Source organism: Saccopteryx leptura, chromosome 2 (assembly GCF_036850995.1).
Source record: "Saccopteryx leptura isolate mSacLep1 chromosome 2, mSacLep1_pri_phased_curated, whole genome shotgun sequence".
In the NCBI taxonomy this organism is placed as follows: domain Eukaryota; kingdom Metazoa; phylum Chordata; class Mammalia; order Chiroptera; family Emballonuridae; genus Saccopteryx; species Saccopteryx leptura.
The window spans coordinates 110,360,247-110,385,035 of NC_089504.1; the positions used below are offsets into that span (position 1 = coordinate 110,360,247).

General features: G+C 36.7%; 1 protein-coding gene across 12 annotated transcripts in view; it reads left to right on the forward strand.

The window, feature by feature from the left end:
* Positions 1 to 24,789, forward strand: part of OSBPL8 (oxysterol binding protein like 8) — a 168,257-nt gene that overhangs the window by 29,776 nt on the left and 113,692 nt on the right. For 5 of the 12 annotated variants that reach the window (XM_066368511.1, XM_066368510.1, XM_066368513.1 and 2 more), the window contains one exon: positions 22,918 to 23,026. In XM_066368511.1, coding sequence (XP_066224608.1) covers positions 22,985 to 23,026 — 42 coding nt within the window. In that variant the 5' untranslated portion in view covers positions 22,918 to 22,984. Of the gene's footprint in view, positions 1 to 22,916; positions 23,027 to 24,256; positions 24,389 to 24,789 lie in introns of those variants that run through there. The other 7 variants (XM_066368512.1, XM_066368514.1, XM_066368520.1 and 4 more) reach the window with 5 other exon arrangements.

Below are 24,789 nucleotides of genomic sequence, written 5' to 3' on the forward strand. Positions count from 1 at the left end.
GGGATAGATAGGGACAGACAGACAGGAATGGAGAGAGATGAGAAGCATCAATTATTAGCTTTTTGTTGCGACACCTTAGTTGTTCATTGATTGCTTTCTCACATGTGCCCTGACCGTGAGGCTACCGCAGACCAAGTAACCCCTTGCTCAAGCCAGTGACCTTGGGTCCAAGCTGGTGAGCTCTTGCTCAAACCAGATGAGCCCGCGCTCAAGCTGGCGACCTCGGGGTCTCGAACCTGGGCCCTCTGCATCCCAGTCCAATGCTCTATCCACTGCGCCATCGCCTGGTCAGGCAAATGCTTCTTTTTTTATTGCTTTATATTCATTTTGAAATATCCCTTATTTTTTATGAGCAGTATATATAATACAGTATTGTTAACGTAGTTGCCATGCTGTATATTACATCTCCAGAACGTACTCATCTTATACCTAGAAGTTTGTACCATTTGACCACATCTCCCTATTTCACCCTTCGGCTCTTGGCAACCACCATTCTATATTGTTTCTGTAAGTTCAATGGTTTTAGATTCCACATATAACTGAAGCCATACAGAATTTCTCTGTCTGACTTATTTCACTTAACACAATGCCCTTATGCTCCATTCATGTTGCAAATGGCAGACTTTTCATCTTTTTTTATGGCTGAAGAAGAAGATATTATATACACATACCACATTTTCTTTATCCATTCATCTGTTGATGGACATTCAGGTGGTTTCCATGTCTTGACTTGTGTGAAAAATTCCGCAATAAACATGGGAATACAGATATTTCTTCAAGATAGTGATTTCATTTCCTTTGGATAAATAACCAAAAGTGGAATTGCTGGATCATATAGTAGTTCTATTTTTAATTTTTTGACGAACTTCCATACTGTTTTCCATAGTAGCTGCACCAATTTATGTTCTCATCAGCAGTACAGAAGAGTTCCCTTTTCTTCACATCCTTACCAGCAGTTGTTATATCTTGTCTTGTGATTTTTATTCGAACCAGGTGTGAGGTGGTAGCTCATTGCGGTTTTGATTTGCATTTTTCCTGATGATTCGTGATGTTGAGCACCTTTTTTGTTTTTGGCTGTTTGTATGTTTTTAGAAAAATGTCTGTTCTCTTGTAGCTCTCTGAGCAGCTTTAGAATTACTATTTTGAATTCTTTCTCAGCCAAATATGGGATCTCCATTTCTTTGGGGCCAGTTACTGGAGGTTTACTATATTTCTTTGGTTGAATTCTCTTTCCCTAATATTTTGTGATTCTTATAACCTATGTAGGTGCTTGTGCACTTGAGAAGCAGTCAATCTCTTCCTGACTTGAAGGACTGACTTCAGTAAGGGAAGCCATTCCCCTGAAGGTGGTGGCATGCTAGTATACACTGTAACCCTGAGACTAGTGGTGTAGGGTGTGTGTGACAGCACTGGCTTCTCAGGGGACATACTGGCTCACTGACTCAGGTTGGTGGGGTACATAGCATCAACTATGGTGTTTGGCCACCACTGCGGGGATTTGGAGAGGCTTCCAGGGCTGTTGGGGCCCTTAGTAGATCCTCCAGGTCTAGCAGCTATGTTTTAGGGCAAGTAGTGGTAGTGGCTGGAACTGGTGGTGTACACATACTCAGGTGTGGGGGCCAACTGCAGGTGCCTTGTAGTGGCAGGTGTGGTTGCAAACACACATATAGTGGTGGGGATCCGGGTGGGCAGATAGCTGTGGAAGCCTTGTTATGGGTGTGCGCTACCATGGCTGCTGCTTCTTGACATAGGTGCATGGCAGTGGAGACTAGTGATGCAAGTGTACCTCTGGGGGTTGGGGGAGGGCTAGCTGCTAGTGAGCACAGTGGTACAGGCCAGTGACAGAAAGTAGGGCCTGATCTTGACCTACAAGCAGCTACAGTGATTCCGGCTGTTAGTTCTTTTTATGGCTGCATAGTCTCCCTCTGGTCATGCACAGAGCCTGAAGGCTGGTACTAGGCCTCAGGTCAGTGGCATGCAGACACATTTGGAGAGACTAGTCCTGAGCATATGCATAGCAGTGGAGATCCAGGCCCATGTCTTGTACTTATGGAGCTGCAGTGGCCTGGGCTGGCTACTGGTACAGATCCCCAGGCTCCAGTACTGGCAGGTGGGAGACGTAGTGGGGAGGACAGCTGGTGACAGTGGATGTAAATACCTGTGGGACAGAAGCTGGTAAAATCTACAGGAAGTCTGTGGTGGCTGTTGGTTATTCCAGCGTAGAGAGTTGCTGGCGTCCTCTGCAGAGTAGGTCACTAGAAACTGCGGTTGCTGTTCCTGCATGGCTGCTATTAGTAGCCCTTGTGTTTCTTCCTTGATTCTAACCATGTCTGTATTCTGAGCTTTGCCACTCACTGCATGAGGTGAATTAAAAGCAGATCCTTTGTGCAGTACCCGTAAGGGCAGGGGAAGCTTGTTGCTCTCTCTGCTCTCTTTCCTATCAAGGGAAACTTTGCTGGGGAGTTCATTCTTTTTTTTAATTTTTTTATTTTTTACAGAGACAGAGAGAGGGATAGAAAGGGACAGACAGACAGGAATGGAGAGAGATGAGAAGCATCAATCATCACTTTTTCGTTGCAACACCTTAGTTGTTCATCGACCGCCCTCTCATATGTGCCTTGACTGTGGGCCTTCAGCAGACCGAGTAACCCCTTGCTCAAGCCAGCAACCTTGGGTCCAAGCTGGTGTGCTTTGCTCAAACCAGATGAGCCCGCGCTCAAGCCGGTGACCTTGGGGTCTCGAACCTGGGTCCTCTGCATCCCAGTCCGACGCTCTATCCACTGCGCTACTGCCCGGTCGGGCAGGGAGTTCCTTCTTGGTGCTAAGCAATGCTGAGCCCGTGTGGTGGTGTTCGTGTATGTATGTGTATGTGGTATGTCTGTAATGCTGAGCTTGTGTGTGGAAGAGTTAGGCCAGCAAAATGAAGCTATTTTTCTTTCCTTTTTGCTCATCAATTCTTAGTTTTGTTTCATTGTGTTGCAGAAGTTTCTTAAGTGGACTCCAGATCTTTACCAAAGCTGTCTTTGTTCATGGGTAGCTGTCTCATTGTTATCCTTGTTGGAAGATGGAGCCTCAGGGCTCCTATGCTAATATTTTGGTCCCTGAATCTTTCTGGGTGATGGTTAACTTTGATGTAGAAGCCATTTGGTAATTAAGACTGGACTTGACAAAGTGTGATTTATATGTAAAAGAATTCTTCAGATCAATGAAAAGCACATAGAAAATTTGGCTAATCACATGTCTCAGACATTTGCAAAAATACTCTTAGGAATGGCTTGTAAATCACTGTTGTTTTGATCCGTTTTTAACAGTAACAATGGTATAACGTGAAATGTTACAGGGTGTTGTATTGGGTAGTAGTGAATCAGACAGGGATGAACACAGGCTGTTCTAACAATTCTGTATTTGTCTTGTGTTTCTGTGTATCTTTCAAGTAAAGCCCTAACTGTCCTTTGTTCTGTACTAGCTTTTCAAGAATGTTTGTATAGGGAATGGCCTTGGAAAACAGAAATATTGTCTTCCTCCCTAGGAAAGGTCAGTTTTACTTACAGCCCATTATTAAATAACTGAGACTCCTAATCTCAGAGTGCAGGATTCAGCCCATGGTTCTATAGGCATCTTTCTGGGCTTGTACACATGGCTCCCTTGGAACTTGGTGTGGCTAAGATAACTGGACAACTAGAAAGTTAGGAAAACTAATTGTAAGCATTTAGCAAGATTTTTTAAATTGATGATTTTTCAAGTGTTTTTAAGTTTTGCTTTATTTAAAAAAAATAACACTAGAAATCTCAGATGATATATCATAGCTGTGGTTTAAGTGAGAAAGATGATACTCAACTCCAATTTGCGGTCTATACTCAATGAGAATGCTTTTCTGTCAAAAGATTGGAGGGAATGTATATGTATGTGTATTTCAGTTTTAATAAAATATTTTATGTAAATATTGCTTTGATCACCTACTTGAATGAGGTTTTTGTTTTTTTGAGGAGCTGAATGTACTGATCAAATAGGGTAAAAAGATTTAACTAAATTTGAATAAATTTAGAAAACTGGAATATGCTTTATTGATTTTATTGTGGTTATTTTAAGTTGCTTCACATTGTGTTTTTCTCCTTATATTATTCTGAAGACAGGTTCTAGTGTGAATCTTATAGTGTGGAATGAAAGTTGAGATGGTACCTTATATAACTTATATTCTTTTGCATTGCAGTGATTATATCAGCAATATTTAGACAAGTGGTAAAAGTGCTGGCTGTTATAATGTATAATATTAGAGTTATAATGTAAAGAATCTCAGTAATGGTTATTTTAGCTTCACAATCTTACTCGTGAGGAAACTGAGGGCTAGAGATAGAAAATTGTTTGTCTAAAGGTCCACTGCTTGTTCTTAATAGAGGTGTGGACTTGAAATGAGGTTTACTAATACTCTTTATATTTCATGTTGCTCTGTCAGGACATGGAAGAGGAGTGCTATAAGAATGGATAGAAGGGTGAAACAGTTGTGGCTAGGTCTCTCAATATTTAGTATGGAGATGTAGATGACTTTAACCTCTATATTGATGAACATTTTTAACTTTTCCTTTTTTATTTAGAAATTTGTTTATTTTTATTTATTGATTTTAGAGAGAAGAAGGGAGAGAGTGAGAGAAAGACAAGAATATCAATTTGTTCCTGTATGTTCCCTGACGGGGGCGGGGGGCGCTGAACCAGCAACCTCTATATACTTTGGGATGATGCTCTACCCAACTGAGCTATCTGATCAGGGCTGCATTTAGATTTATATATTACGTATATTAGAAAAAAATGCAACCTGTGGCTCAAATCAGTAAAATCATGAATTTTACTAGATAAGGCTAAATAAAGATAAAATAAAGGCCAGTAAAAAAAAATTTAAATAACTTACTAGTGCTTAGCAAAAATTGTGAAGTGGGTGCACCAATGACTTTTGAGAAACATTGATATAGAGGAAAATGGTCTTAGGTTCATATCTGACAGCATAATTATCTGGCTGACTGAGAAATAAGCATTTGAAAAAATTTAGTTAATACTTTTGAGTTATATCTTGATGAATGGAATTCAACAATTTAATTTAGTATTTGCCTGTTAATTTGTATCTCTTATCTTGGATTATTTTAAACATCTGTAATCACAGTGAAACATCTAGTACTTTTTGGCTATGGCAGAAATTTGTTTGAAGGTTCTTTGAATTCAAATTTAAGTAGTATATGGAAAAAGAGTTATCAGCCTTTACAAGGCAACATGAGTAAGCTTTCACAAAAAAATTGATGTACAATTTACATACACTAAAATGCACAAATCATAAGTGTGCAGCTCAATGAATATTTACATACATGTATATATATACCCAAGTCACCACCATTCAAGTCAAGGTAATACTGCATTTCTAGCTCTCTCATGCCCTCTTCTGGTCATTAACTCCTCCTTACATATCCTTAAGATTATAATAATAAAAAACACAGTAATCACTTATTCTAACTAATTCTTAAATTCCTAGAACAGTGGTTGGCACATAGTATATGCTGAAAAATATTAGTTCATTAAATGAATCAGGTTCTAAGGTAAGACCTTATGTGCTTTATTTTAAGGGATTCTTTATACATTATATAGCTTGTTTTCCTTTTATAATTTTTCTTTTTTCCCTTAATAATTGTTACTTATTGTCAAATGTTGAAATATTATTACATTTGGCAATTTTTCTGTATTTCTTATACAGCCTCAATGATGTTATTTCTTCATATCTTAATCTCCCCTCATAATTTGACCTAAATTTTTCTTAGTTGGTCTGCAATTAATTTTGTTATAATTCTGAATTATATAGTTTTCAATTTTAAAATAGACATTTTAAAGTTCAAATAAATACAACATTGGCTTAGGACCATGCCCATGTACTTTAACCGTATCATTTTTTTTCAGGTGTTATAGTTGGATTTTATATAGGTACATTTTTTTTTTCTTTTAAAATTTAAGAGTTCTGCAGTGATGGAAGGAGACTTGACTTAGGGTGGTGACCATACAATACAATATACAGATGATGTATTAAAGACTTGTACAGCTGAAAATTGTAGTTTTATTAATGTCACCCCAATTAATTAAAAAAACTTTAAGAATTCTAGAGCTACTTAATTTATGGGTAGTTTTAAGAAGCAGCGAATTTATAATCTAGCTCACTTGAAAGATTTAAGATTTAACCAATTATAGGAAGGGAAGGGTCATTTGCTCACAAATGAAACAAAATCATCAGGTTTAAATGATTCAGTGTGCTGACCTGTGATGGCGCAGTAGATAAAGTGTTGACCTGAAATGCTGAGGTCACTGGTTTGAAAGTCCTGGCTTGCCTTGTCCAGTCAAGGCACATTGGACAAGCAACTGTGAGTTAATGGTTCCTGATTCTTCTCTCTTTTATCAATCTCTTAAATAAATAAATAAACAAGCAAATAAACAAATAAATCCATGTGAATAGTGCATCATGGAGAGAGATCAAAATGCCATTGTAATTGATATCTTTCCAAACAGAACCAGACAATTTTGTCATTGTTGAGGAAAGTTAATATGTCCTGACTCTGATCTCAAACTATTGCATTCTAAATAGGAAAAATACTTTTCCCCAATTAAAAAAATTGTGGTTAAATGCACCTAACATAAACTTTACCATCTTAAATAACTTTTTAAATGTACAATTCAGTTCCTTTCAGTGCATTCATATCTCCAGTTTAATTCATAAATTCAGTTTTGTAAAACTGAAACTCATACCATTAAACAATAACTCCGTATTTCTCCCCCTTTCAGTTCCTTGCCACCAACATTCTTCTTTATGTCTTTGATTTTTTACTACTCTAGGTACCTCATATGAATAGAATCATATAGTATTTGGTTTTGTTTTGCTTTTTTGACTTTTTTATTTACTTAACATAATATCCTCGAGGTTCATCCATGTTGTATGCAGTAGGTATCAGAATTTTCTTCTTTTTAAAGGCTGAGGAATATTCCATTGTCTGTGTATATTACATTTTGCTATTCATCTGTCAGTAGATACACCTACATTTTAGCTAATGTGATTAATGCTGCTATGAATGTGGGTATACAAATATCTGTTCAGGACTCTTCTTTCAGTTCTTTTGAGTGGAATTGTAGGACATTATGGTCATTCTATTTTTAGTTTTTTGGGGAACCACCAATATTTTCCCCACAGTGTTTATACCAGTTTACATTCATACCACCAGTGCACAATGGTTCCATTTCCTCCATATTTGCTGCATACCACTTTTTGAAAGTGGGAGATTTATTTAATCTGAAGAGAAGTTAGAGGATCACACACCACTTTTTAATACACTTGTTTTGGAAGGCAGAAACATTAGCCTTGTTATTTATACTCTTTTACCCTCACATGTTTGTATAATTAGGAATTCAGTTTTTGGTTACTGTGAAACTCCAAGGGTGTTTATAAACAGTTAAGTGTATTATCACTCACACTATGTTAAGTGATGATTTAGTGGGTATAAGATAGATTTGGACCCTGATGTTGGATTCTTAAAGTACAAGAAATGCTTTTAGGAAGAAAATAGCAGATCAGTAAAGTGATTTTTTTTTTCAACAAATAATTTCCTCTATTCTTTTGTGAACTTTCTTGTTCTAGAGTAGAAGAATATATAATTTTTTCACTAAATGCTTCACATTACCTTATTGTGACTAAGAGAAATAGCTACTGAATGTACCTTCTCCAGTGGTCTGTTTATTTCTTTAAAAAGTTTAATTGAACAGCATGTTTAAATGTGAATTCACAAAGGTGGATGAACTAGGGCTGATCTTATATGCATTTAATTTTTTTCTCGCATTCTTTCATCCACTCACACTTCCTCATCATCTCATCACTAATATAATTTATTCACTATGCAATGTGCATTGCTACTGGAAGTACAGAAGAATTAGGGCTTCTGCATATTTTCTGCTTGGAATGTATTTCTTGCCATTCTTTGTTTACCTAACTGCCACTCATCCTTTAGGTCCCAACTTGAAACATCACTTCCTATGAAAAGCTTCCCATGACCTCTTGTAAAGTCCATGAGGTCATGAACACAAGTGTATTTTGTGCAGTTTGATTCTCCAGAAGGTAGCAGAATGCTTGGCCCATATCAGACACTCATTAATTGGTATATAAACTGTCATCATGTAGCTTTGGATATATTTATATGGTAGAGGCAGATGGGTAAACAAATTTAGAAGTATAGTACGCTCAGTTCTGTGCTAGAAGCACTTTTGAGTGCCCAGAGAAGGGGGCAACTTTGCAGCAGAAGGAAATGGAGCCCATTTGCTCTTGTCTGTTCCTTTTTGCAATTATGATATTAGTAAGTATTTTTCAAGTTAATTCATTTATAAACATTTGGAACATCTGTTTATTCCAGGAAGTTCATAACAAAGCTTCCCCAAAACAATTAAGTTACGCACATTTTCTGTCTTGTAGCCTTTTGTTTAAAGTTGTTTTCTCTGAGATGTTTTACAGGATGGTGTGTGGGAGGTAAGTGAGAGGGAAAACTGTGATTCTTGTTTCTGGTAGTTTTTATTAAAGTAATAAGCTCTTTGATGTCTTTTTGATTGTTTAGGTTCTTGAAGCCCAATATTTGAAATTTACCATTGTCATCTTATCTGAGCAACTATAACCTGAGTTGTATATACAATTATAGAGGTATTAATTTATCATTAAATACCAAATTATGAGGACTATAAATGAATGAATACATAAATAAATCGATAATATTTATGTTTAATATTTGTCTTAGATATTTTATAAAGTATTATTAATTTATCTTTTTTATTTTTTTATACAGAGACAGAGAGAGAGTCAGAGAGAGGGATAAATAGGGACAGACAGGAACAGAGAGAGATGCGAAGCATCAATCATTAGTTTTTTGTTGCAACACCTTAGTTGTTCATTGATTGCTTTCTCATATGTGCCTTGACCGAGGTGCTACAGCAGACCGAGTAACCCTGCCTGTCCATTCTCTGTATCTGTGAGTCTGTTTCTATTTTGTTTGTTAGTTTATTTTGTTCATTAGATTCCACATATGAGTGAAATCATATGGTACCTGTCTTTCTCTGACTGGCTTATTTCACTTAGCATAATACTCTCCTGGTCCATCATGCTATCACAAAAGCTAAGATTTTTTTCTTTTTTTACAACAGCTTTTTTATCCACTCATCTACTGATGGGTACTTGGGCTGCTTATAAATCTCATCTATTATAAATAACACTGCAATGAACATAGGGGTTCATATATTCCTTGGAATCAGTGTTTCAGGTTTCTTTGGATATATTCCCAGAAGTGGAATAGCTGGATCAAAAGGCAGTTCCATTTTTAATATTTTGAGGTAACTCTATACTACTTTCCACAGTGGCTACACCAGTCTGCATTCTCACCAGTAGTAAGTAGGGTTCCCTTTTCTCCACACCCTCACCAGCACTTGTTTGTTGATTTATTGTTGATAACCATTTTTACAGGTGTGAGGTGATGTCTTATTGTGATTTTAATTTGTATTTCTCTGATGATTAGTGATGTTGAGCATCTTTTCATATGTCTGTTGGCCATCTGTATATCCTTTTTGGAAAAGTGCCTATTCAGGTTGTTTGCCCATTTCTTAATTGGATTGTTTGTTTAAGTTCCTTAAAATTTTTTATACCAAGCCCTTGTCAGGTGTATCATTGGTGAATATGTTCTTCCATTCAGTAGGTTGTCTTTTCATTTTGTTTATGCTTTCCTTTGCTGTACAAAAATTTTGTTGTCTTAGGCCTGGATATATGCCATTTCTCCAAGAAGCCTTGGTGTCTTTTCATGACCACAGACTGGGTTTTGGAGTCTGGTTACTACTGGGTTTGTTATTGTTTCTATGTGCTATTTTAAAACACATAGAGCTATATATTTCACTTTAGAACTATTTTTTTTTCTTCATATGAGGTCTCAAAGGGGAAGTATGAATGTATTGTAAGAGGGATCTTCCACGCCTTTCTGCAGGTTTGCTTGATACCTATAGGAAAACATATTACTTTGAGTTATGTCCTACCATTCATAAATACTTTTTCTTATATCCAACTTTGAAAAATGTCTGTTGACTTATATATATAATAGAATCTTGTTGTAACCAAAGTTTATTTTCAAACTAGGAAATTACCTTTATTTTTTTTTGTATTTTTCTGAAGTTGGAAATGGGGAGACAGACAGACTCCCGCATGCGCCCGACCGGGATCCACCTGGCACGCCCACCAGGGGGCGATGCTCTGCCCATCTGGGGCATCGCTCTATTGCAACCAGAGTCATTCTAGCGCCTGAGGTAGAGGCCACAGAACCATCCTCAGCATCCAGGCCAACTTTGCTCCAATGGAACCTTGGCTGTGGGAGGGGAAGAGAGAGACAGAGAGGAAGGAGAGGGGGAGGGGTGGAGAAGCAGATGGGCGCTTCTCCTGTGTGCCCTGGCTGGGAATCGAACCCGGGACTCCTGCATGCCAGTCCGACGCTCTACCACTGAGCCAACTGGCCAGGGCTGGAAATTATCTTTCTAATCTACTACTTTTCCACACACTTTTTAAGAAAAATTATAAACTTTTTCTTTTATCTGAAATTTCTTCAGTTCTTTTATTTTTTTGTAGAGTTATATATTTATTGGGAGATAATGTAAACTAGTTTTGTTTGTTACTAAGTCTAAAAGCAAATAGAATCTCAAAATTCTCTCTCTCTCTCTCTCTCTCTCACACACACACACACACACACACACACACACACACACACAGAGCCAATGGCTTGATTGGTTGGAGCATTGGCTGAGGCACTGAGGATAGCTCTGTTGATTTGAGCATTGGCTCCAGACAGGGGTTGCTGTGTGGATCTGGTTGCGGCACAGGGAGTCCATCTCCCTTCCTCTCACTAAAAGAAAAGAGAAAGGAAGAGGAGGGATGGAAAGAAGAGGGGAGGAGAGGGAAGGAGAGGGAAGATAAGGGGAAAAATTACTTTCTCTACAAACTTTGTAAGTTTAAGTATAGATAGGCACAAGTTTCTCAACAATTGCTAGAATACTGATAACTAGAGAACAAAAGAGGGAACATAAGTTGTCTTTAAACTTTGAATTCATCTTGTAATTATATTTAATTAGGATGCAGGCCTAGCTTTAGCATGCCAGTTGGGAAAATAAGTCTTCAAGATTGTGATACACTGGACTCTTTTACAAAAAATGTATTGGACATTGTTTTTGGTTTACAGTTTTAAAAATTAAAATAATAGAAAAGACACCTTTCTTTTCTTCAAGCCTAATCCTTAGAGCCGAGTACCATTGTTTGTTTTTAATTACTGTTTTAACTTAAATATAGGAATAGAAAAGTATTTTTTAAGTTAAAACAGTAATTAAAAACAAATTTAATGATAATATGGGAATAGAAAAGTATTTTTTATTATTTAGACGTCTTTTGTTTTTCACCTCTAAATGGTGGAGAAATTAGCATGCTTATATATGGTAGGACAAAACTAGGTTTACAGTTGTTTATATGGAAAACAGTCCAATAATTAATAAATGATAATATAAGAATAAACTGTTTCGTGTTACTCACAACTATAAACATACTTTTGCCCCATCCTGTACTTTAAGCATCCAACTACCCACCTTTCCTTCCATATTTTGTTTTTTTATAAAAAAATTTCTAAGAGTTTATTAATTTTAGAGAGGAGAGAGAGAAAGAGAGAGAGAGGAGAGAAGGGGAGAGGAGCAGAAAGCATCCACTCCCCTTTGTGCCTTTACTAGGCGAGCCCAGGGTTTCATACTTGCGACCTCAGTGTTCCAGATCAGTGCTTTATCCACTGCACCACCACAGGTCAGGCTTGTTACATATTTTTAATTTTAGTCTTTGGCTTTAGAGAAAATACTAAAAACTTGTTACTCACCATTAGTGTCTCATCTTAACTCCCTTTTACCGAAGGTGAGGAATTTAGAGTACTTATCCTTAATTTGATCTTTCCTTTCCTTGCTCCCTTTTAAAATTAGTCATGTTATAATTTGATTTTTGTGTTTTTGTGTGTCTTCTTTGCTTTTTATAGAGCAGTTCTGTCTACCTGAAGTAATTACATATAGTCATTCTGAAAATTGAAAACCAAAAATTGGGGTTTGTTTATTCCATAAATATTGATTCTTTCATATTGAAGTACCTCTGGACTCTGAACTTGGTCCTCTCATGTAGCATACTAACTTCCTGCCTTAGTTATCAAAGAAACCTCTGCTGCAGGTCTGCTTCCCCAACAGGGCAGGGACTCCATGGTGGGCACTTTCTCAGTCACAAGCCATGACATTGGTGAGCCAAACGCTTTTGTGTTTTTTCATTTACTTCTCAAGAATGCAGCTTAGCTTCCATGGCTTGTTCAGTCTAGCCCGCATATGTGTGCTTGTGTGTTCATCTGCTTGAAGAGAACAGAGAACTGTTGTGTCTGATTTGTGCTATTGGAAGAAGACTAGAGTTGCCTGCTTGACAAGTTTATGTGAGATACTAGTACTCTGAGAGCAAACTCTGGAAAACAAAGGGTTTAAAGGTGACCAAAAAAAAATCTGTCTACACAGATTCCCGAGGAGATCTCATCCAGTCTTATGGTTTTAAATTCCATCTATATTCTGATTTCCAGTTTACATTTCTAGCCTCACTTCTTTCCTCAACCTCACATCTGCATGTCTGATTCCTTCCTTGATAGGTCTCAGATGTCTAACTGATATCTCAAAGTGTGTATGTCCAAAAGGAGCTCCTGATATTAATCCCGCCCCTTCCACGTCTTCCCACAAAGGACTCCATATCTATTAATGGATATTAATATTCCATTCTTCCATTTGTTCAAGGCAGAAACCTAAGTTCCTGTGTCTCCCACTCTTTTTTAAAATTCACATCTATATCTGGTACACTAATCATTGTTTTAATTCTATACTCAAGGTAATTAAAGAATTAGACACTATTCACTGCGTACCCTCCTACTATTCTGACATAGGCCACCATTGTCTCTTGCTTGAATTATGGCAATAGCTATATAATTTTTGTGTCATCTGCTGTTATGAATTATTTTATTCATATAGGTAAGTGAATTGACAGTATTAATTCAGTGCAACAAATGTTTGTTAAATGTCTACCATAAACTAGTACTGGATAGTCAGATCAATAAAATATAGTATCTGTCCTTGAAAATAGTTGGATCATGAGAACAAATAATTACAATGCATTGTAATAAATACAGCAAGGAAGTGTATGTAAGATTCAGGAGTTACAAGTCAGCTCAGCTGGGGCTGATCTTACTGGTTATATCAAGAAAGGAAATGACCCAAGTAAAAAGTATTCTCACCAGCATGTATATATTAGTTCAGCCTTTTATACGTGCAGAAAAAATGTTTTGAAACTCCAAGAAATGACTAGAAGTCTACCAATTTGTTGGTTTTGTTAGCTGTTTTAAGGAAGAATTACTAGAGATTATTAGAGACTTCTGAATATATGTTGTTACTATAGGAGTTCTGCTTGGAGGTTTTGTTAGTTTAAATGTTCAATAGAAAAACACTGTGATGAAGAAATACTTTTTATAAGATTTTTATGATTCCTTGGGGAAGGAGGGGAGGTGGAGGGGAGGGTATAGTGGGAATAAATAAATGGTGATGGATGGAGATTTTACTTGGAGTGGTGAACTCACAATACAGTGTACAGAAGATGTGTTGTAGAATTGACCCAGCTATCCCACTTTTAGGAATATACCCCAAGGACACCATAGAACCACTCCAAAAGGAGAAATGCACCCCCATGTTTGTGGCAGCATTGTTCACAATAGCGAAGATCTAGAAACAGCCCAAGTGTCCGTCAGAGGACGAGTGGATTAAAAAGCTTTGGTACATATATACTATGGAGTACTACTCAGCCATAAGAAATGATGACATCAGATCATTTACAATAACATGGATGGACCTTGATAACATTATACGGAGTGAAATAAGTAAATCAGGAAAAAAACTAAGAACTATATGAATCCATACATAGAAGAGACATAAAAATGAGACTCAGAGACATGAACAAGAATATGATGGCAACAGGGGTGGGGGTGGGGGGAGGGGGGATGGGGCAAAGAAGGAGAGAAGGGTTGGGGGAGGGGAAGGGCACAAAGAAAACCAGGTAGAAGGTGACAGAAGACAATTTAACTTTAGGGGAGGGGTATACAGCACAATCAAATGTCAAAATAATCTAGAGATGTTTTCTCTCAACATATGTACCCTGATTTATCAATGTCACTGCATTAAATTTAATAAATAAATTAAAAAAAAAACACAAACAAAAAAACCTGTATAATTTTGTTAACCTGTTTTACCCGAATAAATTCAATTAAAAAGCAAAAAACTTTCAAAATATAAATAAGTATAAAAATAATACATGTTTATTATAAAAATCAAAAAATACAGAAACAAAAAATATTTTATATGTAAAGTTCTATAATTTGCTTTTTCCAACTAATGTGTTGTGGTCTTCTTTCCAGTTTAGTATGTCTAGGTCTAAAAAGTGTTACATAGTATTTCATTTTTTGTCTGTAATGTAGTTTAAGCAAGCTCCTAATGATGGACAATAAGGTTGTTTCTAGTTTTTCCATCATATCTGTTACTTTGTTGGCGTGTTTATTTATATATCTTTTTGCATTTACACAGTACATATGTGAAATAAATCATATCCTTGAAATTGTTGGATGGAAGCATATGTTTTTTAAGTTGTCCAAAAAATGTTATGATTTATATTTTTACCACAAGTTTATGAGAATACCTGTTTTCCTACATGCTCACCCATGTAGGATATTAGCACGTTCCTTAGTTTTTGCCAGTGTAATAATGAAAAAGAAATGGTATATAATATTGTGTCATTGAAAGTAGATTTAAGCACCTGACCAGGTGGTGGTGCAGTGGATATAATGTCAGACTGGGACACAGAGGACCTGGGTTCGAAACCCTGAGGTTGCCGGCTTGAGCACTGGCTCATCTGGCTTGAGTGTGGTGTGGGCTCAGCAGTTTGAGCGCAGGGTCGCTGGCTTGAGCGTGGGATCATAGACATGACCACATGGTCACTGGCTTGAGCCCAGGGTCGCTGGCTTCAGCAAGCAGTCACTTGCTCTGCTGTAGCCCCCCCCCCAATCAAGGCACATATGAGAAAGCAGTCAATGAAGAACTAAAGGAGCCTCAATGAAGAATTGATGCTACTCATCTCTCTCCATTCCTGCCTTTCTGTCCCTTTCTACCCCTCTCTCTGACTCTCTCTCTGTCCTGTCACAAAAAAAGAAAAAAGAATAGATTTAAGCATCTTTTCAAATTGTGAACAATCTTGGGTCTTTACCTTGCTCTTGCTATTTCTCTTCACTTGGGTCATTTTCTTTTTTTTTCTTTTATTTAGACAATTAATTTTAATGGGATGACACTGATCAATTAGAGTACATAGATTCAGAGAAGACATCTCCAGATCATTTTGACATTTGATTATGTTGTATACTTATCACCCAAAGTCAAATTGTCTTCCATCACCTTTTATTTGGTTATCTTTATGCCTCTCACCTCCCCCTACTCCTCCTCTCCTCCCTTCCCTTCCTCCTGGTAACCACTGCACTCTTGTCCATGTCCACGAGTCTCAATTTTGTGTCCCACCTATGTATGGAATCATACAGTTCTTAGTTTTTTCTGATTTACTTATTTCACTCAGTATAATGTTATCAAGGTCCATCCATGTTGTCATAAATGATCCTATGTCATTATTTCTTATGGCTAATATATGTACCACATCCTCTTTATCCAATTATCTATTAAAGGGCTTTTTGGTTGTTTCCATGTCTTGGATGGACACTGTGAACAATGCTGCGATGAACATGGGCTGCATGTGTCTTTACGTACCAATGTTTTTGAGTTTTGGGGGTATATACCCAGTAGAGGGATTGCTGGGTCATATGATAGTTCTATTCTTAATTTTTTGAGGAACCACCATACTTTCTTCTATAATGGTTGTACTACTTTACATTCCTACCAACAGTGAATGAGGGTTCCTTTTTCTCCACAGCCTCTCCAACACTTGTTATTACCTGTCTTGTTGATAATAGCTAATCTAACAGGCGTGAGGTGGTACCTCATTGTAGTTTTGATTTGCATTTCTCTAATAGCTAGTGAAGATGAGCATCTTTTCATGTATCTATTAGTCATTTGTATTTCATCCTGGGAGAAGTGTCTGTTCATGTCCTCTTCCCATTTTTTATTGGATTGTTTGCTTGTTTGTTGTTGAGTTTTGTGAGTTCTTTGTATATTTTGGATATTAGGCCCTTATCTGTGCTGTTGTTTGAAAATATTATCTCCCATTGATTTGGCTGTCTGTTTATTTTGTTGTCAGTTTCTTTTGCTATGCAAAAGCTTCTTAGTCTGATGTAGACCTATTTATTTATATTTGCCTTCACTTCCCTTGCCTTTGGAGTCAAATTCATGAAATGCTCCTTGTGGCCAAGGTCCATGAGTTTAGTACCTGTGTTTTTTCTATGTAATTTATTGTTTCAGGTCTTATATTTAGATCTTTGATCCATTTTAAATTAATTTTGGTACAGGGGGACAAACTGTAGTTGAGTTTCATTCTTTTGCATGTGGCTCCCCGATTTTCCCAGCACCATTTATTAAAGAAGCTTTCTTTTATCTATTGTGTGTTTTTGACTCCTTTATCACAGATTATTTGACCATATATATGTGGTTTTATTTCTGGGCTCTCTGTTCTGTTCCATTGGTTTGAGTGTTTATTTTTCTGCCAATACCATGCTGTTTTGATTATTGTGGCTCTATAGTATAATTTGAAGTCAGTTATTGTAATGCCCTCAGCTTCATTCTTTTTCCTTAGGATTACTTTGGCTATTTGAGATTTTTTTATAGTTCCATATAAACCTGATGATTTTTTGTGCCATTTCTTTAAAAAATGACATTGGAATTTTAATGGGAATTGTATTAAATTTGTATATCGCTTTGGGTAATATGGTCATTTTGACTGTATTTATTCTTCCTATCCAAGAACAAGGAATATTTTTCATTTCATTGTATCTTTTTCGATTTTCCTTAACAATGCTTTGTAGTTTTCATTATATAGGTCCTTTACATTCTTTGTTATGTTTATCACTAGGTATTTTTTTGTTGTTGTTGTTGCAATTGTAAAAGGGATTATTTTTTTGAGTTCATTTTCTGATGTTTCATTGTTGGCATATAGGAAGGCAGTAGACTTCTGTATATTAATTTTGTATCCTGCGACCTTACTGTATTGGCTTATTGTTTCTAATAGTCCTTTTGTAGAGTCTTTGGGGTTTTCAATGCACAGGATCATATCATCTGCAACAAGTGAAACTTTTACTTCTTCTTTCCCAATATGAATACCTTTTATTTTTTTCTCCTGATTGCTCTGGCTAGAACTTCCAGCACTATGTTGTGTAAGAGTGGAGAGTGTGGGCAGCCTTGTCTTGTTCCTGATTTTAGAGGAAAAGTCTTTAGTTTTTTGCCATTTAATATGATGTTAGCTGATCATTTGTCATAAATGGCCTTTATTATGTTGAGATATTTTCCTTCTGTACCCATTTTGTTGAGTGTTTTAAACATAAAGTGATGTTGTATTTTATTGAATGCCTTTTCTGCATCTATTGATAGGACCATATGGTTTTTGTTCTTTGTTTTGTTGATATGGTGTATTATGTTAACTGTTTTATGTATGTTGAACCATTCCTGTGATTTCGGGATGAATCCCACTTGATCATGATGAATTATTTTTATAATGTGATGTTGTATTCGATTTGCTAGTATTTTGTTTAGGATTTTAACATCTGTATTCATTAGAGATATTGGTCTGTAGTTTTCTTTTTTGTGTGTTGTCCTTGCCAGGTTTTGGTATGAGGGTTATGTTGGCCTCATAAAATGTGTTCGGAAGTATTGCTTCTTCTTCAATTTTTTGGAAGACTTTGAGTAGAAAAGGAACCAAGTCTTTTTTGAATGTTTGATAGAATTCACTAGTATAGCTGTCTGACCCTGGACTTTTATTTTTTGGGAGGTTTTTGATAGTTGTTTCTTTTTCCTCCCTGCTTATGGGTCTGTTTAGGCTATATACTTCTTTATGAGTCAGTCTAGGAAGATTGTATTGTTCTAGGTATTTATCCATTTCTTCTATATTATTAAATTCAGCGGCATATAGTTATTCATAGTATTCTACAATAATTCTTTGTATATCTATGATATCTGTGGTGATTTCTCTTTTATTTTGGATTTTGTTTATATGAGTCCTTTCTCTTTTTTCCTTAGTGAGTCTTGCCAAGGGTTGGTCAACTTTGTTGATCATTTCAAAGAACCACTCCTTTGTTTTATTGATTTTTTTTCTATAGTTTTTCTGTTCTTTATTTCATTTATTTCTGCTCTGATTTTTATTATTTCCTTTCTTCTGCTGGTTTTGGGTTGTCTTTGTTCTTCTTTTTCTAGTTCCTTAAGATGTGATGTTAGGTTGTTTACTTGGGCTCTTTCTTATTTGTTTATATAATCCTGTAGTGATGTGAACTTCCCTCTTATTACTGCTTTTGCTGCATCCCAGAATTCTGATATGTCATATTGTCATTTTCATTTGTCTGTATGTATTGTATCTTTTGATCTCTGCTTCTATTTCTTCTCTGACCCACTCATTTTTTAGAAGTATGTTGTTTAATTTCCACATTTTTGTGGTTTTGTTTACTTTTTTTTTGCAGGTGAATTCTAGTTTCAAAGCTTTATGGTCAGAGAATATGCTTGGTATAATTTCAGTCTTTCTGAATTTGTTGATATTAGTTTTGTGGCCCAACATATGGTTAATTCTTGAGAATGTTCCATGCACACTGGAGCAAAATATATACTCTGGCATTTTGGGATGAAATGTCCTGTAGATGTCTATCATATCCAGTTGTCCTAGTGTTTCGTTTAAGGCCCATATTTCTTTATTGATTTTCTGTTTGGATGAACAGATATAGAGCTGTCAGCAGTGTATTGAGGTCTCCAAGTATGATTGTATTTTTGTCAGTTCTTATTTTTAGATAAGTTAGTAGATGTCTTATATACTTTGGTGCTTCTTGGTTTTGGTGCATATATATTAAGAAGTGTTATGTCTTCTTTATTCAAAGTCCCCTTTATCATTTTGAAATGACCATCTTTGTCTCTGATTACCTTTGCTGTCTTGTAGTCAGCATTGTTAGATATGAGTATGGTTATACTTGCTTTTCTTTGAATATTATTTGCTTGGAGAATTGTTTTCTAACCTTTCACTTTGAATTTGTTTTTATCCTTGTAGCTTAGATGTGTTTTTTTTTTATTGTTGTTTTTTCTGTTTTGGGGTTTTTGGGGGTTTTTTTTGTATTTTTCTGAAGTTGGAAATGGGGAGGCAGTCAGACTCCCGCATGCTCCTGACCGGGATCCACCTAGCACGCCCACCAGGGGGCGATGCTCTGCCCATCTGGGGCATCACTCTGTTGCAACCAGAGCCATTCTAGCACCTGAGGCAGAGGCCATAGAGCCATCCTCAGCGCCTGGACCAACTTTGCTCCATTGGAACCTTGGCTGTGGGAGGGGAAGAGAGTCAGAGAGGAAGGAGAGGGGGAGGGGTGGAGAAGCAGATGGGCACTTCTCCTGTGTGCCCTGACTGGGAATCGAACCCGGGACTCCTTCACGCCAGGCCGACCTTCTACCACTGAGCCAACTCCAGGGCCTAGATGTGTTTTTTGAAGGCATCATACAGCTAGATTTTTTTTTATCCACTCTGCTACTCTGTGTCTTTTTATTGGTGATTTCAATCCATTTACATTTAATGTAATTATTGACACTTGAGGATTTCTTATTGCCATTTTATATATTGCTTTCTGATAGCTGTATCTTGTTTGGTTCTTCTCTTTTGTTCTTCTATCATTTGTTTTTGTTTGGTTGTATTCCATACTTCTTTCCTCTGTTTCTTTTTTTTTTTTTAACCATGTGTTTCTGTAGTGTTTTTTCAGGGCTGGTTTCCATTAGATAATAAAAAGGATATATGTCATATTCATTGTAGTACATTATCTCATGAGTACTTCTGCACTCCATCCTTCTTTGCTACTGTTAATCTTTGTCCTCTTCCCTTTTTTGTTTTTGTTGTCACAGATTAATCTTGTTTTTATTGTGATCTTGTTGGAACATTTACTTGTAATTTTGTTTTGTTTTGTTCTTTGTACTTGGTTGGATAACCCCCTTTAGTATTTCCTGAAGTGGGGGTTTCTGGTGATAAATTCCCTCATCTTTTCTATATCTGTGAATATTTTTATTTCCTCTTTGTATTTGAAGGATAGCTTTGATGGATATAGTTTTCTTGGTTAGAAGTTCCTTTCTTTCAGTACTTTAAATATTGGGGTCCACTCTACTGGCTTGTAGAGTTTCTGCTGAGAAATCTGATGATAGCCTAATGGGCCTTTCTTTATATGTTGTATTCTTTTTTTCCCTGGCTTCCTTGAGGATATTTTCTTTGTCATTGGTTTGTGATAATTTCATTACGATGTGTCTTAGAGAAGGCCTGTTTGTGTTATGGTAACTCGGTGTTCTGTTTGCTTCTTGGATTCGAGGCTCTAATTCTTTCCACAGGCTTGGGAATTTCTCGTCTATTTGTTTGAATATGTTCTCCATTCCATTTTCTCTCTCTTCTCCTTCTGATATACCCATTATTCTTATGTTGTTCTTTCTGATGGAGTCAGACAATTCATGTAGGTCTTTCTCATTTTTTTAAATTCATGAGTCTCTCTCTTCTTCTTTCTGTAGTGTCTCTAGTTGCCTGTCTTTTATTTCACTAATTCTCTCCTCTATCTCGCCTGTTCTATTAGCTAAGCGTGTTACCTCATTTTCAGTTCATATATTGAGTTTTTCATCTCTGTTTGATTCCTTTTTATAGTTTCAATTTCCTTGATGATCTATTCTTTTTGTTCATTGAATTGTTTTTTGAGCTCTCTAAATTGCCTTTTCATGCTTTCTTGTATTTCCCTGAGTATTTTTAGGACTTCTATTTTTAATTCTCTGTCATTTAACTACTCCAAGGTTTCCAAGCAATTGAAAATTTTTCTAGAGATTTTTCATCAATCTATATGACCTTCATTTCTGTCTTTTGTATTCATGATATTTGATTTCTTTTTCCTTAATGGCATTTGAGAATGTTACTGTTAGCAACACTAATAAGAGATAATTAAAAAAATAAAATAAAAATTGAAAAGATACAGTGAAAAAGTGAAAATTCTATTATAATAAATGGAACAAAAACTACAGAGAACCGGGAGCCAGAACTGATGTAAAATGACAAACAGATAAAAAAAATGAAGTAAGAAACACGCAAATGCCACAAAGAAAAATATGAATCCAAAATAAAATAATTTGTTGATAAATGACGATCAAATGAGACAAAAAGAAAAAAAAGAGAAAAGTAAAAAAAAAGTTAAGGTTTTTAAAATGTAACCCTCAGAAAAAAAACAGGAATGGAAAATGTAACTATGGATAATGAAGTTCAAAGGGAAAGGAAAGAATAAAATGGAAAGAAGATAAAATGACCAAAGTGGGGAAAAAAAGTTATAAAAAATGTAATTTTTTCCTGGTTTTGAGAGGTAGCTTCTTTTTTTTTTTTTTTTTTTGGCAGGTGGCGCTATACTACAGGTTTTGCAGGACTAGGAGCCAATTTCAGATCTGGTGCCTTTATAAGGACCCGCGGACAGGTCTAGCGTGTCTCAGCATGCTGTGGGCTGGGATCCAATTGCAGATCAGGCGCTTTTCTATGGGACCCCGGGCATTTCTAGTATGCCTCAGCACTCTGCAGGTCTAATCTCCACAGGCTTCTCCCTTGTGCCCTGTTTGGTAGCCCGTAGCAAGCCACATGCGCACCCAGCCCCCACAAATTTCGTAGTGCACATGGAAGTCTGCTCCTGCCCACTTAGGTGCACAACATCTGTGATCTCAGTCAGTGCTGGAAATGCAGGAATACGCTTTGAGACTTATATCGGCTCACAGAGGCGCCCCGCCTGGACAGGTCCATGCCTAGGGATCCTGACCCTTGTGCACTTCCCGTGTTGCTGGTTGGGAAGCTGGGACCACACAGAAATGCTGGCTACAGCCCACACAGAAGTCCACCACTGATAATCTCGGGCCTAGCCCTTCTGCCCACAAGTGTGCGTGCCCCCGCCAGAGGTGCCAGGTGGAGCCACTCACACACTGCCCGCGATAGCACACCCGGGAGTGTACAAAGCTGCTCCGGTGCCGGCCTCTGTGGGCAACCCACACCAGCAGCCTCTGTCCGAGCCTGCCACCCGTGCTCGCCCGCATCCGCAATCTCAGGCAGAGCAGGCGTGCTCTCTCCTCTGCTTGATCATCCACTCTATCCCAGCTTTTTCCCTCTGCCCCAAATCCTCCATTTCTCTCAGTTCCAGGCGAAAGTGACCCTTCCTCAGTTCAGTGAGGAAAGCAGAATACTCCATTCTCTGCCTTATTTCTTTCATAGTGGATTATATATTCAGCCGCCTTTTCACCCAGTCATACCTTTGTCTGGTGTGTGTATATTTCAGATGCTCCTGAGATTTTTTTCTCTGTCTTTAGTTGTTGACTTGTTGAAATTTCAGGGAGAGATATCGGGAGCACCCCTCATGGCACCATTTCTCTGATGTCACCAGATCATTTTCTTCTAACACTTTTCTCTGAACCTTTATCATTCCTCAGGGCCATGTCAAAATCTGTCCGTCCGTCCCCCCCCATTATTAGATTTGAAAGTAACCTCAGTCTAAAATTTCAAATATACTTAATGCTTAATTTTCCATTTACCACAATTTTATACCACTCCTAATACATATGATTTTCATATTCTAGGATTTCCAGATTCACAGGATGGCTCAGCATTAATGGACAGAGAAGTGTGAACTTATCTTCTTTCACTATGGAGGCAGTTTTGGCAGATGGTGAACCTGACCGAACTTTGGTGAGTGATTCAAATACAGCATAATAAGGTGCTGTCATTTGCAGCTATGAAGTGTTTGATGTAAGCCGTGATATTATTTTAAAAATGTATTTAAGACAAGCTTTAAAAAAAGTATTTTTAAATACTTTAACTCCTCTGTTGATATGAAATATTACAGATAGTTTAAACCTTGTTAGAGCACATCCTAGTCAGTTTTCTGACTTCTCTGCCCCGTCTCCTCCCTCTTTTCCATTGCCTTCCCAGCCATGTAGTATAATACACATATTGACATAATAGTTTGTGTTTATATTTTTCCAAAAACACTTTCTGCCTTAAGGAAATCAAGAGAATTTCACTAAATTGAGGAAATGCCTTAAAATCGCACATCATATAAAGCTCTGAGCAGGCAGAGGGAATGAAACAGTTAAAATAATTAAGAGCAGTTGCCACATATATTCTTTCTATAAAAGTATAAAGATTTAATAAACATTGCTGCCTTGGCCTGACTTGTGATGGCGCAATGGGTAAAGCGTGGACCTGGAATGCTGAGGTTGCCAGTTCAAAACCCCGGGCTTGCCTGGTCAAGGCACATATGGGAGTTGATGCTTTCTGCTCCTTCCCCTTTCTCTCTCTCTCTGTCTCTGTCTCTCTCTTTCTCTGCTCTCTCTAAAATGAATAAATAAAATCTAAAAAAAAGTTTGATATAAAAAATAAACATTGCTGCCTTGTGATTATGATTGAATTGTATTCTGAAATTAAAGTAAGTATGTAGGTGTGATCATTAAGTATCCCCTATCCAATAAGTAAAAAATAAAATCCACCAGCAGGGTAAATTAAATGATTTGTCATTATATAAAAATCGTTTATCCCATGATAATTTAATTTTCAATTCTGTAGCATTTTGAGAGATTCCATTAAATATTGATATATGCAATTCTTTGTTAGGAATGTTTTCATTATACAAGGTAAGGGTACTGACTGCATCAAATGTCAACTGGTAGCTCTGTGATTTGTTAGGTGGAAGATTCTTTGACAAATTTGTATTGTTGAAATAATGTGAAGGCTGATTTGTCTCTTGTTCACATTGCTGTGGTGTTGAGCCACTATTATATTGAGATGTTTGTAAACTTTAACCTAGTGAATGTCCTTTGTTCAGGCTCAAATGTAGAACGGTCTAATAATTGACAGCAAATGCAGTTTTGCTTACCTGTATAAATTTGGTCCCAACCTTTCTTGAATTTCTGGCTTAAACTTGATTTAGTTTCTTAAATGGTCAAAACTGTTAAACGCTACAATGATAACTTGTTTATAGAGAATAAAATGGATATGGAAATAGCTTGATTTATGAAGGTTATTGTCATGATTATAAGTGGAAAACTGATGGTAAGTTATTTTATTTTTACTATAATTTCAGAAAAGAAGTTAAGATTAAAATCCTGTCCTAGAATATGGTGTTTACTTTTCTATAAATAACATTTTATTTAAAGCTTAATGGAATTTAAGTTTTTTTTTTTAAATTTCTTAGTGGTAATAAAAATTCCAGTAATAACAACAATTGCCATTTTCAAAGTCTGTACTTTGTCAAACTATTCTCTGACAAGCCATAAAAGGTAACTGTTTACCCTCACCTTTATAAATAGGGAAGTAGGCTCAGCGAGACTTATTATCTCCTGTGTGTTCACAGCTGAAGCGGGGAATTGTGGGTCTGTCTGAATAGTTACTTTGCCACTAAGGTATTGACTACATACCTGTCTTTCTGGATAGAAATGCTTAAAATTTATTGT